The 14,918-nt window shown below is 51.4% G+C and overlaps 3 protein-coding genes across 7 annotated transcripts; 1 reads left to right on the top strand and 2 right to left on the bottom strand.

Moving 5' to 3' along the window:
- Nucleotides 1-2,290: 2,290 nt before the first annotated feature.
- Nucleotides 2,291-8,430, bottom strand: ZMYND15 (zinc finger MYND-type containing 15). 5 transcript variants are annotated; one of them, XM_019715142.2, is made up of 14 exons: nucleotides 8,294-8,430; nucleotides 6,929-8,027; nucleotides 6,252-6,486; nucleotides 6,006-6,161; nucleotides 5,591-5,751; nucleotides 4,916-5,068; nucleotides 4,501-4,596; nucleotides 4,235-4,351; nucleotides 4,030-4,118; nucleotides 3,840-3,938; nucleotides 3,532-3,685; nucleotides 3,388-3,446; nucleotides 2,933-3,093; nucleotides 2,291-2,582 (listed from the first exon to the last, which is right to left on the bottom strand). In XM_019715142.2, exons 2-14 carry the CDS (start codon nucleotides 7,494-7,496, stop codon nucleotides 2,411-2,413), a joined length of 2,220 nt encoding a protein of 739 aa, XP_019570701.2. In that variant the 5' UTR covers nucleotides 7,497-8,027; nucleotides 8,294-8,430; the 3' UTR covers nucleotides 2,291-2,410. The 5 variants fall into 5 exon arrangements, with proteins under 5 accessions (XP_019570701.2, XP_074175716.1, XP_019570702.2 ...); XM_074319615.1 differs by having other exon boundaries at nucleotides 6,929-7,052; nucleotides 8,294-8,418; XM_019715143.2 differs by lacking the exon at nucleotides 2,933-3,093.
- CXCL16 (C-X-C motif chemokine ligand 16) lies at nucleotides 8,395-12,997 on the top strand. The gene is made up of 5 exons (XM_019715138.2): nucleotides 8,395-8,786; nucleotides 9,168-9,306; nucleotides 9,601-9,683; nucleotides 11,636-12,058; nucleotides 12,489-12,997. Exons 1-5 carry the CDS (start codon nucleotides 8,717-8,719, stop codon nucleotides 12,533-12,535), a joined length of 762 nt encoding a protein of 253 aa, XP_019570697.2. The 5' UTR covers nucleotides 8,395-8,716; the 3' UTR covers nucleotides 12,536-12,997.
- MED11 (mediator complex subunit 11) lies at nucleotides 10,650-14,593 on the bottom strand. Its single transcript, XM_019715140.2, has 3 exons — nucleotides 14,436-14,593; nucleotides 14,111-14,241; nucleotides 10,650-13,496 (listed from the first exon to the last, which is right to left on the bottom strand). The coding sequence occupies exons 1-3, from the start codon at nucleotides 14,521-14,523 to the stop codon at nucleotides 13,359-13,361; spliced, it is 357 nt and encodes a 118-aa protein (XP_019570699.1). The 5' UTR covers nucleotides 14,524-14,593; the 3' UTR covers nucleotides 10,650-13,358.
- Between the last annotated feature and the right edge of the window lie 325 nt (nucleotides 14,594-14,918).

Raw genomic sequence — 14,918 nt, 5'->3', positions numbered from 1 at the left:
GATTGACGGGTGGGGCTGAAATTTCCAGCCATATAATCATATGACTGGTTCCTCTGGCAACAAGCTCCCCCATCCTGAAGTTAAATAAGGGCTTAGCTAGGGTCACTCATTAGCATAAACACAGGTACTGTTGAAAGGAATTTATGAATAACAAAAGACACTCCTATCACTCAGGAAATTCCAAGGGTTTTAGAAGCTCTTGTGCCAGAAACCTGGAAAGACCAAATATATACCCGGGGTGCCAAAAAAAATGTATGTAAGCGGACACTTTGGTCAGTGTTGCTTGAGCAGTAGTTCGCCATAATCAGAAGTGTCTGGATAACCACTTTGAGCACCTCCTGTAATTGCAGAAGTCAAACGTGATTTGTAGTCATCTTTTGTTATTGGTATATATTGAGTATTACAATTTTAATAGTTTTTTTCCTTTCTAAAATGTGTATACATTTTTTTGGCACCCTCTGTATTTCTTATTACATCACAGTATCACTGATAATACCAAAATGGGGAAAATGTTGATAATAGTTGAAGCTGAGTGATGGGTACATAGGACTCATTATACTAAGTCTCTGGGCTTTTGTGAATATTTGGGAACTTAGATAATAAGAGAACGGCAGAAAGAGAAAGAGGCACCTTATAAGCCATACTAAGGAGTCTGAACATGATTTTTAACTTTCTATTTTGAAATTATTTTAGATTTATAGATGAATTGCAAAGATATTAGAACATTCCCATATATCCTTCACCCATCTTTCTTTAATGTTACCTCTTATATAATCATGGCATATTTATCAAAACTAAGAAATTAACATTGATAAATACCATTAGCTAAACTGCAGACTTTATTCAGATTTGTCCAGTTTTTCCACTAATGTCCTTTTTCTGTTCCAGGGTCCAATCCAGGATACTGCATTGTATTTAATCATGTCTCCTTAGTCTCTTTCAATCTGTCAGTTTCTTGGTCTTTCCTTGCCTCTCATGACTTTTGAGGTGTCTCCCACTGCTGCTTGCTAGTCCCCAAGAATGTTGCTGCTGTTGTCGTTGCTGTTGCTGTTGTTGGAAATTAGGGCTTCTGAAGAATAGCGGTTAGATATTTAGTAGACTGTCCCGCAATTTGGATTTCTCTGATGTTTTCTCATGATTATGTAACAGTAACACTTCTTTCCCTGAATCCACCTTAATTCCAGCTTGAATTTCTAGATACTCTACTTAACTGAAGGAGTTCTGCCAGAGAATTGAGTAACTTCTGGTCAGACGGTCTGGGAACAAAGAGATTTGGAGATTCCCCCCACCCTTTCCTTGGATTGCACCTCTTGCACTGCCTGTTCTCCCTTCTCTTGACATAAGAGAAGCCTGAATTCTGGACTCTCTTAAAGTGGATTTGAGAAAACCAGAAATCTCCGTATCACCATTCCCATAATAAATAAAACCTTTCCTTATTCCAAACTCTCATCTATCGGATATTGATTATTTGATGTGCCGAGCACACAGACCTTGTGACTGCAACAATTAGACTGAGATGATGGATTTTTAAGAAGACTACTACAAAGGTGATGTGGCCTTCTCATTGCATCATGTCAGGGAGCACATTATATTATCATGACTTATTATTTATTTAACCTTAATCACTTGGTTTAGGTGGTGTCTGTCAGGTTTCTCCACCATTTTTCCCTTTCTATACTTAGTGAGAGTCACTAACTCCAGCCCACATTCTAGGGGACTTTAAAAGCAGAGTGAAGTCACTGAAGGGATTTGGGGAGGGGGTGTAATGTGTTCGAATGTCTGTTTTAGATGCAATATGCTGGCTGAAATGTGGAGATGAGCTTGTGGTGGAGTTTGCAGTGGGATTGGACATAAACTGGTGGACTGACTGACTAGCAGTCTGACTCAGCAGGAGTTGGTTCTTCATTGAATATGAGTAATGAGAGAAGGGATGGCCTCCAGGTTTCTAACTTGGACAGTTGGGTGGCTGGGGCCTTTCACTTAATCTAAACCTAGGGGTCTGTGTGCCCCTCGGAGGCTCCATGCTTCCCTTGACCCTCAGTGAGAAGCTACTTTCTGCTTTTTGTCTTGCCTTGGGCAGGTCCCTGAGGGTTCCTAAAGTCTGAAAATGACTTATTCACATATCCACTAGAAATAGCTTGGGAATACCAAGGAGGGTCAGAGTCCCAAGTAAGAGGGGACAGCCACTGAGGGACTGAAAGAAGCTGGAGGAAAATAAGTCCTCTCTAAATCCTTTTCTCCCCTCCCCGATTAGTGACCCAATTATAAGCGTTAGACTCAGTGGTTTCAAACAAGCAATTTTATTTATCTTTTCTGTGTTCTGCCAACCCGCATCACCCTCGGCCTTGGGTGTTTTGAGTGTCTTTCGGAGGGGTGCTGGGGAAGAGGGTGGACTGCTACCTCTCAGCCCTCACCTCCGCCGGCGGGGCCCCCGCCCAGGTTTCTTTTCTCCTCGGCGCCTTCGGGCCGGGGCGGGAGGAGAGGCAGGAGTTGGGACTGCAAGGCCGGGCCCGGGTGCTGGGCGAGCCCCACTCCCTTGCGGAGGTTTGTAGACCAGGTGGAAGACGAAGGCATTGCAGTACCTGAGGGGGGCGTGGCACGGTCAACTGCGGGTTTTGTGCTCCCCAAGTTCCGAGGAGTGGGGCTAGACTTAGGGCTCAGCCAGCCAGAGGATAGGAGTCTTTTGGGGATGGGCGAGGAGATGGAGAGATTTTCTGAGCTGGACCTAACTAAAGAGGCGTGTGTTAGGGTTGTCGAGACCCACCAGGGGGGTGGTGAGTAGTGGGGACAAAGAAGGTGGGTGGTAAGGCTGGGGCAAGGAGGGTCCCAGGAGATCAGAGGTGAGGGTTGGGGTGGGCCATTTAGTATGCACAGCCAGAGAGTAAGAAGTTAGGGGTCAGGGAAGAAAATAGGGAGGGTGGCAGGCCCTTACCAGGGCATGCAATTGTCGGCTGCTCTGAGGCGAAAAGGGGAGCGGAAGGGGTTGGGCTGTGGAAGGCTGGTGCCCCCTCCTGTGGCCACTGCCATGGTCTGCTCATCCATTACACAGCCATACTCGCTACTCTCGGTGAAGAAGGCTGGCACTCGGAGAGACTGGGGGGGGGGCGCGGGGGGGGGGGCGGTCTCAGACACTCTCGTAGAGGCTCCTTTCCCCAGGGACATCCCGAGCAGGAAGGGTCGTAGACTGGGTTGAAAACTGAGGACCTAGATTGACCATGATGGGGGAGAGGCAGGAGGCAGACACACAGAGGGCCAGAGAACCCGTGGGCCTCCCCAGATCTGTGGAAAAAGCAGAGTCTTTCACGAAAAGAGGAGGGACTGGACGCGGGCTGGGGGCCGGGGGGGGGGGGGGGGGAGGGAGAAGTTCCCTTTTGCCTCATTACCCACCTGTAACCTGGGCAGTGAGCTCAGCCAAGTGTCCTTGAGACCAAAGCCAGAGTTAAATCCTGTGGATAGAGGGGGAGCAGGGAGAAGTGGGCTCCCATGGTTTTCTTCTCCCACCTTCCCCACACGCCTATCCCAGGCTCTTACCGATAACCAAGTCAGGCTTGGGTCCCTGCAGCAGGTGGTAGGGCCTTGCAGACACTTTGATCTGCAGGTCCCTGCGGCCTCCCTTCTCCTTAGTCCCAGAGCTGAGCCGTGCTGATACCCCAGAACCAGGACGGACAGATACTTCAGGGCCATCCTGGGGAGCCACAAATGGGGTGGAGAAACCACTGGAAATTAGGGTACTGGAGGAAGCAAGACAGGGGAAAGAGGAGGAAGGAGCAGAAAGGCAGGTCCCAATCGGGACAGGAAGAGGATCAGGGCTGAAAAGCAGGAGCCCCCTCAGTCCTTACCCTCTGCAGGGTAAAGTGCTGCTCGTCACTCTCAGGAGGCAGACCATCACCCACAAACTGCAGCTCTAGGGCCATGTGGGGGAGCAAGACCAAGAGCTCCTAAAGGATAGAGAGGACAGATCTGGGTCCTCCCCACCCCCAATCCACCTTCACACCTGTATGCCCAAACTTCAGGTCTAGAGAGGCTTACCCAAAAGACCATAACAAGGTCAAATTCCTTCCCGGCCTCCACCACATGGATTTTCAGCGACTGTTTGTTCTGGATGTTGAGCTCAGGGACTGGGTGAGAAGCTAGCTGTTTAATGATATGGTTTCCCTCCTCTTCCCTCCTGTCCCCTACCAGCTTCCTGTCCCCCTGCTCCAGGCACCCCTCCCGCTGCCTCTGCCCTCCTTACAGGACTGCGGTACCAGGTGGGTGATGACGTAGTATACAGTCAGTGGGTAGGTGAGAAGCACAGCCATGGGGGAGTCCAAGCTGAGGCCCCTCCATGTGTAGTAATCCTGCCATGAGCCTGGGAAGAGTAGGTTAGTGGGGGACCTGGCCCTAGGCCTGGACCCCAACCCCTTTAGTCTGACAGCCCCCTTTATCTCAGCCGCCCAGACTGCTGGCTCTTCAGTCCCTGTCCCTACCGCCAGTTCCTTCAGGGCCCCTCCAGCTCACCAAAGAGGCCCCTGGGTGGATCTGGGGGCACAGGAGGCATCAAGGCAGGCCCGTCCCCCTGGTGGGGATCTCCTGAGAGAAGCTGGTAGGGATCTCCTGAGAGGAAGAAAGGAAGAGGGGCCTGGTGTCAGGGAGACCCCCCACCTGGCCCATCCCTTCTCCCTTCCAAAGGTGCTGTTTTCCCTGAGAGAGAACCTGGAACTGCAGCAAGAGGAATGGGGCAGTTCCTAGGGATGGAGTTTCTGGACAGGGTGACTTCTTAGAGGGTTGGGGAAGGGACTGAAATGACCCTGGTGGTGGTAGTGGGTTTTCGTGTGTGTATATAGAGGGGTTATCTGGGACCCGGACAACTTTTTTCTCTCCCATCCTTTCCTCTAGTCTGAGAGGCCCATTCCTGAAGAGAGGCCCCACACACCATTGAGAAGAAGGCTGAGGGATGGTGTGCTACCCCGGGGGTGCCTGGGGGTGCCAGGGCCTGGAATCAGCATGCTTATCTGGGTCCAGTAGCCACGAGTGAGGCCCCGCGCAGCCAGGAAGGCCTCCTTGTTGAAGGTTTCACTGGTCACCTCTGGAGGAGGAGGAGAGTGGTTGAGGGCCTAGTGACTTTAGCTCTCCTCAGCCTCTCCCAAGGACCCTGGGTCTGAGTCTACTCAGGGAGAGAGCTAACATTTCTGAATGTCTGTAGTATAGTAGGCATCCAGCCTATAGAATTCTTATAACAGTTCCCTGGGAACATTTTGTTGGTACCCCTATTTTACAGATGAGGAAAGGAAGGTGCTAAGAAATAAAGCGATATGTTTACGGTCACCAGTTAGTGGTAGATCTGCGAAGAAAGTGTATAAATCCCTACTCCCAAATCCCCCAAGCTCTCCCAGGGACCTGGATGCTCAGTTCTCAGCTCCAGAGACCCTGTCTCCTAGGGGTCTTGTCCCCAAACCAAATACCCAGTACCCGGCCCTTCTTCCAGGGATCCAGACTCCAGCTCCAGTACTTAACCTTCAACCCCAGGACCTTGTTTCCAGACACCCAGGCCCCAGATGCAAAGACCTGGTCCCAGCTTCCCCTCCCCATCTTGACCTCCTTGTGGTACCTGCAGTGTAGGTAAAAGGCAGAGTTGCCAGTTCTCCTGCCCGCTCCATGAAGGCTGCAAGCCTTGAGCACCAAAATCGGTGGCTCACATCATCTGGGCATCGCCGCCAGTCGGCCCGGAGACAGGCCTCTCCACAGTACAAGACAGCACTACATTGGGGGCTGGGTCACAGGGGATGGTAGGCACTCAGTATTAATCTCTGTTAAGTCCTGTCCGCTGTCCATCTGCCCTGCAGCTGCCCAGATGTCACTGGTCTTTTTGTCTGTATTCTCTCTGCCTGTAACAGCTTGTTGTTTTCTTTGTCTTATTTCTCTCCTCTGTCTATATGCAGGGTACCCCACCGACCTGCTTTCTCTCTATTTGCCTGACTGTTGGGGTCTTCCTCCCTCTCACTCCATCTTTGCAGGCTGCTTACCAAGGTGTCAGCTTCACTTCAAAGCTGTGCCGGTGGCAAACATGGCAGGTTCGAGCTCGAAGAGAGGCAAAGGTGAAGTCTGGCCGGGGACCCCATGTCCGCATTGGGGTCTTGGCTAACTTCACACCCAGCCTTGGGATCAGACTCTCCAGCTCTCTGAATGGGGGTAAAAAGGGCATCAGGCTAAGGGGCTCAGAAGTCCAGGCCCCCCAGGCCTCCCCACTCTCAGATACTACATTTCTGTACCGATGTAGCTGGGCGTCTCCCACAGTAAGCCGTCGGGGCCTTCGAGGGTCTCCAGAGCCCATGGGGCAGGCCATGCTGTGGCAGAGGAGAGTATAGGCCCGAGGAGCCAGATTCTCTGTCCCTGAGCCTCTGCTTGCACTCCCCTGGGCTCCATCAATTAGCAGGTCAATGCCCAAGAGGGTGCCATGTTCATCTGTCACCAGTAAGAGGCAGGAAAGGTGCAGGGGGACAGCTTCTGTGAAGAAGGGAAAAGTCAAGGGTGGGGGTGGGAAAGATGATCGGGGTCAGGGGTACCAAACTCAAATGCCTTCAGGGGCTAGGCAAGTAAACGAAGTGAGTAAAGGTAAAGAAGGTATGCCTCACATGAAGGGGAGAGGTACTGCATAGTACCAGCATTTGCTGCCCCGAATAAATGTGGGTCTGCTGTCAGAACTTTAGATTTTTCTTGAGAAGGTATAACTCCAGACTTCAGGAGTCTTTTTCTTTCAATGTTTAAATATTGGCTCAAATTGAAAAACCAAAAAATCGTGAGTCAATGCAAACAACTTTTCCGGTCAGATTGGCCTGAAGCCACACTTTTGTTTGTGACTCCTAGCTGGGTTGAGTGGCAGAGCAGGGCTTCAGAGGGTGAGCATGCCTGAGCAGGGGACAGAACAGGGCCAGCCCTGGGTTCTTACCACTTCTTTGTCCCTTCCTCCTCTCAGGCCCCATTTCGTCTTCTGCCTTGTCCTCTCGGCAGCCATCCACGCCACCTCCTGCCTCCTGCTCAGCCTCCTCTGGCTCCCCTGGAGGATTTGCTTCCTGGGGGGACTCCCTGCTGTTATGGGCTGGCTCCCCATCCTCTTCAGGTTCTACCTTCTCCATACCTGCACCCTCCTCCTCTCCATTCTCTTCCTCTTCCTCCTCCTCCCCTTCCTCCAGGCTGACAAAGCTGACATAGGGACTTAGGTCTCGCAGGTGGAGTAGAGGTTCGTCTCCCAGGAGCCTGGCAGCCCCCAGGCCTGGTCCAGGGCCTGGCTCTGTCCCTTGCCCCAGGCTGATGCCCACACTACGGTTGGGCAGGACATGGAGCACCCAAAGGGCAGGGTCCTGGGGCAGGCTTCTGATCTGGGCCTCCAACTGTTGCCAGTGGCCCTCAACACTGGCGCCCACAGCCCCTCGCTCGGCCACGAACTTGTGAAACCAGCCAAAGAGGAGGGCAGCAAAATCAAGGAACTCATCCCGGTATCCAGACACAAACTCCATGTCTTCAGGGGCACAGGGCCTGGGCCCAGACTAAGCAGAGAAAGGGATATATGGTCAGGGAGAGAGGGTGGTGGTGAAAACTGGGGCTGGGTCACAAAATAGGGGAGGGTGGGTTTGAGGGTCACCTAGAGTGGGATCTATGGATGAGTGTCAGGAGCTGAGAAAAGGGTTTTCAGGCCTGAGGATGGGAGTCCAGGGATGAGAATTGGGGGGCTAGACTTGAAAGTGGGCTATTAGGATTAAAGATGTACTCAGGAGTGAGATGGTATTTGAGGCTCAAAATTTGAGGCTCAGACCTTCAAAAGCAGGGTTTGAGTTGGGATAGAGGTGAGGGAGGGCGAATCCTATCGGGAAGGATTTGGCAAGGAGCGAAGAATTTTGGATCCATCTGTGGGGTGTGGGAGGAGGGACAAGGAACCAGAGCATCCCTTCTTCGTGGATCCGTGAGCCCCAGTAGACCTAGCCCCTCCGGGCCGCTCCACTACACTACTCCAGTACCTGCAGCGGCCACCACTTTTCGAAGGTAAACACCTGGGGGAGGGGGCGGTCGTGACGTCAGGACTGCCGAGCCCACCGCCAGCCCCTCGGGTGGCCAGGGCCCCGCGAGTCGGCAGCGTGTGCCCAGGTTGGCCCTGGCCAGCGTCCGTGCGTCTGGGCGCGCGGACTCTCCTGAGGGCATCACCCCGGCCATGTGACTGAACACAGCTGAGCCAGGACACCGGCTGGGAAAGTGAAAGCATCTTGGAGTAAGAAGCGGGTGTAGCTGCTCACCCGTGTCACAGCTCCCGCGGACTGACCTGGGGTGGGTGATGGTGGTTGGGCATGGCTGGCATCCCTGACTGCCCTCTTGCCTCGCCTCGCCACCCGAGTTTTCTTTCGCTTTCTTCAAACATTTCTGGCTAACTCCTCGACGAAGGCGCCGGGCCCATCCCAGAGAAGCGGGCGAAGGAGCTCCGCCTCTGGGGGTTTCCTCGTCGCCGGAGGCTGGCGGCCGCGCGGGGTGGACCGTACTGATCACGCTGTCAGTTCGACCCGCTGCGAGCGCGGGTAGGGAGGGAGGGCGCTGCCACCTCGCGCCTCCTTCTCGGTGGGATTGGACTCCCACGGCCGCTGTCTCCCCAGGAATCTCAGGTGGAGCCGGGGAAAGAAGCCTTAGATAAACCAGGCGGACGTCACCCTCCGGAGCCTGTCCAGGAGTCTGACCGGCCAGGCGGCCCGAGATGAGGCGGGGTTCGGGACCCCAGTCTCTCGCGCTCCTACTTCTTCTGCTTGCGTGTCTGGCTCTGCAAGGTTCGTCAGGGGTTGGGCTGGGGCCCAGATACTCCAATCTGGGAAAGAGATTGTGTGTATGCGGGAGCTGTTAGGGCTGCGGGATTGAGTTGAGTAAGTGTGGACCAGCCGTCCCAGCGTCCCCAAGGCAGCCGGGGCAGGGGGAGGGTTAGCTGCCTGGCGTTGGGGTCAGGGTGGGGGAACATCTGGGTCCAGGTACGATTATGAACGTCTTTGTGTGTGTGTGTGATGTATGCGTTGAGACTGGGGGTCAGACCACGGGGTCTCGGGGTCTCGAGGAGAGGCTGTAATAGGGCAGTGGGTTGGAGGCTAAATCATAGCTAGGAGAGCCCCTTGGCCTGGGAACCTGTGCTGACTGCTGACCGCCTCTGTCCCACTCAGGGGATGGCAACGAGGGCAGCAGCGCTGGAAGTTGTTCCTGTACCACAACGTATTCTTCCGAATCCCCTCCAAGGGCTCAAATTGTGAAACATCTACGAGAACAGCTGAAAGGTTATGATCGCTGTCCTTTCTTCATCAGGTAATCTCACCGACCCCTGGGAGGGCAGCGCCTGCACAATCTGTCCCTGCCAGGTGCCTCCAGGACCCCCACTGATCAAACTTTAACTCCCTCTGGGAGGCCCTACCCCCTCTATAGGTGATGTTTGCCTCAATTCCCCAGCCATTTCCCTTTTCCATCTACTTGGGAATTTCCCAGACCTTTCTGATATGGATCACACTGGGTGGTGACCTCAGGTCTTTGGAATGAGGAAAGAGCTGGGGAAGACCCGGGTGCGGACGAAGGAGAAGCTGAAACCAGGTCCTTCCTCCACAGGTTCCGCCTACCTCAGCGGACTGTATGTGGGGGTAGCAAAGACCCATGGGTCACTAAACTGGTGAGCTGCTTTGATCACAAAGGTGAGAGCTTTGCCCCTCCTCCCCAGCTGTCTCCAGGGCTCAGAGGCCCCCACCTTTCAATTTTCTTTGCCTCATCCATTTCCCTTGTGACAGTTCACATTCCTATTCTGAGGCTGGCCAAAGTACTTTCACTTAAGCCCCTGTTTACCAAACATCATTCACCACTACTTTCATGATTTTTGCCAATTCATCCTATCACCTGTGCTGTGCTATTATTTGCTGTCGCGTCCAGCGCAACACAGGCAGTGACGGAATGAGAAGGGGCGGCATTAGGTTAAGTTTTAAGAAAGAAAGAAACAGAGACTTAATGCAGTTAAATCACAGAGAGCCAAGGGTCTCGCAGTCGTGAAAGACTGGAGCGCAGAATCAGGCCGACTGGTGGCTTTTATGATTATACAAGGAAGTAAAAATGATTTTATCCATGGTCTGTGAAACTCATACATTATGTCACAAAGGTGACTCAAACCAATTATCCCAGGAGGCAAGCAGCTGATATAGAAAGTCCCATGATGGCTTACTTAAGGTATGTACCCTCCTGGGGAGAAGTCTCTCATGATAAAACGTTGTTGCTGAGCTAAACAGGGAGAGCTGATATTATCGCTCTCCTAACTTCTCACAATCAGGTGAGAGGGAAAGCCAGTGTCAGCAGTGGCTCTCTTTGAACAGGGGAAAGAGACAATGCCCCTTTCCATATTTTTCATGGTAACTCATGGGGGTCCCCACATGGTTCCACCTGGCTTAGGTTGTCTCTCCCGTGAGAAATCTTACGCGTCTTTGGCTGACAAACCATCTTTTGGGGGCCAAGCAGAGAGACCTGAGGTGCAAGCACAAGGGTAAAGCAAAGTCCCAGAAAGGCACAGTCTCACAGACTCTTCTTTCCTTAGGGACAGGAACGAGGGGACAGTCGGCTAGGCTGCTGCGTGACAACAATTTGCTTAATATTTTCCTTGAAATCAAGGCACTATGTTTGTTTTCCAATATTTTATTATGGAAATTTAAAGACATACAGTATACAAAAGTAGAAAGAATTGTAGTGAACATGCATATACCCACCACCGAGATTCTACAATATTTGATTTTTGTTTATATCTTATATATTTTGCATATGTACATAAAGCAAATATATTTTATAATTTACAATGTCAAGTTTATGGCATTTTAACTACATTTGCTTTATTGCACCTCCATCTGACTATCCATCCCTCTATCCATCATCAATTCACCTTAGTTTTTGATGCATTTCCAAGTTCAGGCATGACTATACTTCATCCGCATACATTTCAACAAGCATATTATTGAGTAGAGCTCAATATTTTATTGTTACTTTTTTCTTTTGAGGTAAAATTTACACACAATAAAATGAATAAATCTTACATATACACAGTCCACTTTGGGAAAACTTAAATAGCACTGATTCTAAGCAATAATACCTGTGAAATCACAAATTTCATGCACTGGTTGTATTTTTCTCCTAAAATAAATATACAACCCTTAAAAAACAAAATGTTTTCCATGTTTCACCTAAAGTTGTCTGGTGTAGCATTAGTGGTATGCTTACTGCCCTTTGGGCTTCACAAATGTACATAATTTCATGTAATCCTCCCAGCTACCCTGGGCCTTGGTACTAAAATTATCCACACTTCATAACTGAAAGAAATGAGTTCCAGAGAGGTTAAGAAACAAGAGCTAAGGTCACACAGCTATTTTGCAGCAGAGCCAGGGTGCCAACCTAGGTCTCTTTACTTCCCAGATGAGAATCCACGCTTGTCTCAGTGGTTTCATGTTGTGGTTGGCTCACTTCCTTCTTCTCCTACCTTTCCCCAACCCCCTGCCTTCCTCTCCTGGCCTTCAGCTGTTCTCTTGATATTCTCCTTGACCCACCACCCTTCCCTCTGTCTATTTCTCCACCTTGTTCCCTCATAGCCCTGATTCCTCATTTCTTGCCTCTCCAGAATGTGGACGTGCTAACTCCAAGGGAATGGTTCACCAAGAGCATTTACCTTCCCCCAGCACCCAAGCTCCTAAGCCCACTGAAAGGGCACCTTCAGACGTGGGCACCTCCGCCCAGCCATACCTGCCACCCATCCTGCTGCAGCATACCCAGCAGCCCACCCTTCCAGCGGGAGTACTGTCCTTGAACAAAAACCTCACCCACGCCAATGAAACCACTATTTCCTCTGTGGGCCACAATCTGGAGGCTGGTCCTGAGGCTGGAGTGAATCAGAAGCAGCTGGAAGAAAATGTGGGTCCTACAGCTCAGACATCAACTATGGTACCAGTGCTGTCCCTCTTGGGCATTGTCTTCCTCCTCACTGGAGTGCTCCTGTTTGTGCTGTGCAAGAGGAGAAGGGAGCAGTCACTGCAGCGCTCTCCAGGTAAACTGGGCCTCTGAAGCCCTCCCCCAGGGACGAGCAGGAATCCTGACCCCAGTAGCTCCTATGTGGCTGGAAAACTAACCCAGGCAGACAAATATGAAGACTGTCTGCACCGTGCACCATAGGTCGTAAGAGAAGAGTTAGCCAGACTACAGAATGGGGAGGGAAGCCACCATTGGGTCAGGGACCAGTGCTTGGCCTTCAAAGCCAGGCAGTGCTTGGAGCAACATCAAGATGGCAGCTAGAGCAAGCTAGTGGGAAGTGGGAGCCATCCATTGAATCAAAAAATCTTTACTGAGCAACTACTGTATACCAGGTTGTATGGTTGATGTTTTGGAGTCTGATTTCCCAGTTCAAGCTATTACTGCCCCCTCACCCCAAACTTTCTTTGCTCTTAGAGCTCATGTCTCAATTTCTTTCTCTTTTTCAGATTTGCGGCTTCATTATACACCAATGGCAACAGACTCCAACATTTGAGCTAAGAATGGAAGCTTGTGAGGGTAGAGGTCTCTATGCTACAAAACCCACCTTTTTCACTGCATAAAATCTTTGTTACAGAGGATGAAATCTTGGACAAATTATGTTTTTTTTACTAAAAATTATTTTTATAATTATGGCTCTTCTTTCTGCATATATTCACCTCATGCCCTTGTCCCCTTACCATGATTCCTGGCTTCAGCTCCACTGCTGACGATCCCGTTCTGCCCACCCCCACTCCAAGTCTCTCTTCACACGACACCAGCTGTTCCTCCCCAACTTCAGCCCTCTTCTGCTTCCTCCCGACGCCACAATGAAGGCCTGGACTTTCCTCAGCAGACGCCATACAGGCTAGTTTTACTTCTTTAATCCTTTGCATCATCCCCCACATATGCCCCAGTGAAAGTCTGCGCTCCTTGTTTTTATTATTATTGTTCTTTATTATTAAAACCTTTAGTTCTTGTTTTGTTTCTTCCAATGAAGAAGAATGTATTTTCATTGGCCCAAGTTTGTGGAAGTCTGGGACAGGGACATGAAGTATGTGAGGAAGTGGGTAAGGTGTCTGAATCTCCATCTGCTGTGTGAGCTTGTCAGCACTTTTTCGAAGTGCCGAGCAGGAGACCGTGCTGGAGGAGCCAGTGCATAGTTGTAGGTAGGCTTGGTCTTTAAGTTTCTCCGTTCACACCCTTTGCCCTCACACACTTTGTCCTCATATATTCTGACCAGCATGTATGCAGCAGCCTGTGCTCCCCATCCTACAGGTCTTCAGGTCTGTCCCGGGGTGCAGGTGGTGGTCTCCCTCCAAGCTTTCTACCTACTTGGTCTAGTTCTCCAGCATCTGCTCACAGGTTCGGGCCACATCACTGAGCTTGAGGCGAGCATAGTCCACTCGCTTCAGGGCCATCTGACAGTCCTTCCTTGAAGAGTAGCTGGAGCCCTCATGGGGCTGCCCTGTGGCCACCTACAGGACATTTCAATTGGTCAATGAAGCATGCCCTCCCTCACCCATCTCCCCAACCAGGCATCAGGTCTCTTGTCTCATTTCTTCCCTGAGTTTGAATCCATTATGCCAAATGGTAGCTGGATGACCTGGGGCAAATCATTTAACCTCTGTTAACCTTATCTGGAAAATGGAGGTTGTTGTAGGTACAAATTAATAAGATAATGCAGAGTGTCTGGCACATTGTAAAAAAATTTGGTAAATGGTGGTTGTTATAGCTTCAGAATCCTCTCAATCCTGTCCCTTTTCTCAGGATGTAGCCATCTGGGGCTTCATGCCCCTGAGGTCAGGTCAAATTTCTAGGGGCCAAGTCTTGTGGCTATGGATTGTTTAGAAGCCCTCTCCAAGGAGTTCCCCATCTAGTGGCTCATATGATGCAGCCCAGTAAAGTGGGCGGGGCCGCCTTTAATTCTCTGAGGAAGAAATCGACCTTGGAAGCGAGGGGTCCCGCCAGAGTCGTGCGTCTGGTGCCAGCTTAGCCGGCCTGGTCCCAAGGCTCCGCCCGGGACCTCTCAAGGCTCAGGTTAAGGCAGAGAGCTGCATGGGGTGTACCGCACCTCTCACCAGCCACACACCTGAGTGAGGTAGCGGATCTGAGCCGACAGCTCCGCCTCCACGTGTTGCACCGACGCGGTGAAGGCCGCCGCCTGTCGGTCTAGCAGCCGCTCATTGGTTTTTTCCTTGGAGAGTTCCAGGATCACGGTACCTGCGGGGGCGGAGAAAGGGCAGGGTTACTCAGACACCACCAGTACAGCCCCGCCCAAGGGCCAGCCCCTCCCACCCCCGCAGGCGCCGCCGGGGCATTTAGGATCCCTCCCTAACCCGCTCCCAGTCGGGCGGGCGCATTGCAGGGGGCTCGACTTCGTTCGCTCCCTTGTCTCCAGTCGTCTTATCCTGAACCTGCATTTTGAAGAATGGCGCCTATTTCCCGTTCGATGTCTTCCAGGGCGCGTAGTCTCTCGTTGGCCAGGCTGTAGGTAGCCATCATCACTCCGGGAATCCACCGGATATTCTCCTATTGCGAAATGCGACGCTTAAGCCCGGAAGGGACTGTCGGTTTGCACCTGCGCAGAGAGCACCCTCTAGTTGACACTACAATTCCCAGGATGCTCAGCGCAATCTCTGCTTTCTCGGTTCACTTGGTGAACTGTAATTCCCAGGGAGTCTTGCGCATGCCCAGGTTTGCCCCACCGCTACTGGACTACCTGTGTAAGAGGCAGTATCGGAACATTCCCTAGCAAGAGGCTATTCTGACCTGTCCATCTTCATGACACTTATCTTGTGGTCTATAGTTAATTCCTTCTACAAGAATTTAATGAGCGTGTGCTGGTGCTAGGTGATGATGGTGGGAGTTCTGGGGTATTCCTCCAGACTACACAGCCA

Source organism: Rhinolophus sinicus, linkage group LG15 (genome assembly GCF_036562045.2).
Source record: "Rhinolophus sinicus isolate RSC01 linkage group LG15, ASM3656204v1, whole genome shotgun sequence".
NCBI classification, from domain to species: domain Eukaryota; kingdom Metazoa; phylum Chordata; class Mammalia; order Chiroptera; family Rhinolophidae; genus Rhinolophus; species Rhinolophus sinicus.
The sequence above is the reverse complement of the archived record's forward strand: the minus strand, read 5'-3'. Positions and strand labels throughout refer to the sequence as shown.

Coding starts and splice junctions, on each gene's coding strand:
- CXCL16 (XM_019715138.2), top strand. CDS start 8,717: ATGAGGCGGGGTTCGGGACCCCAGTCTCTCGCGCTCCTACTTCTTCTG. Junction 9,307..9,600: donor CGCTGTCCTTTCTTCATCAG/GTAATCTCACCG, acceptor CTTCCTCCACAG/GTTCCGCCTACCTCAGCGGA. Junction 12,059..12,488: donor GTCACTGCAGCGCTCTCCAG/GTAAACTGGGCC, acceptor TCTCTTTTTCAG/ATTTGCGGCTTCATTATACA.
- ZMYND15 (XM_019715142.2), bottom strand. CDS start 7,496: ATGGAGTTTGTGTCTGGATACCGGGATGAGTTCCTTGATTTTGCTGCC. Junction 6,162..6,251: donor GGAGACGCCCAGCTACATCG/GTACAGAAATGT, acceptor ACCCCCATTCAG/AGAGCTGGAGAGTCTGATCC. Junction 2,583..2,932: donor GCCGACAATTGCATGCCCTG/GTAAGGGCCTGC, acceptor CGCCCCCCTCAG/GTACTGCAATGCCTTCGTCT.
- MED11 (XM_019715140.2), bottom strand. CDS start 14,523: ATGATGGCTACCTACAGCCTGGCCAACGAGAGACTACGCGCCCTGGAA. Junction 14,242..14,435: donor CGCCATTCTTCAAAATGCAG/GTTCAGGATAAG, acceptor CCGCCCCCGCAG/GTACCGTGATCCTGGAACTC. Junction 13,497..14,110: donor AGATCCGCTACCTCACTCAG/GTGTGTGGCTGG, acceptor AATGTCCTGTAG/GTGGCCACAGGGCAGCCCCA.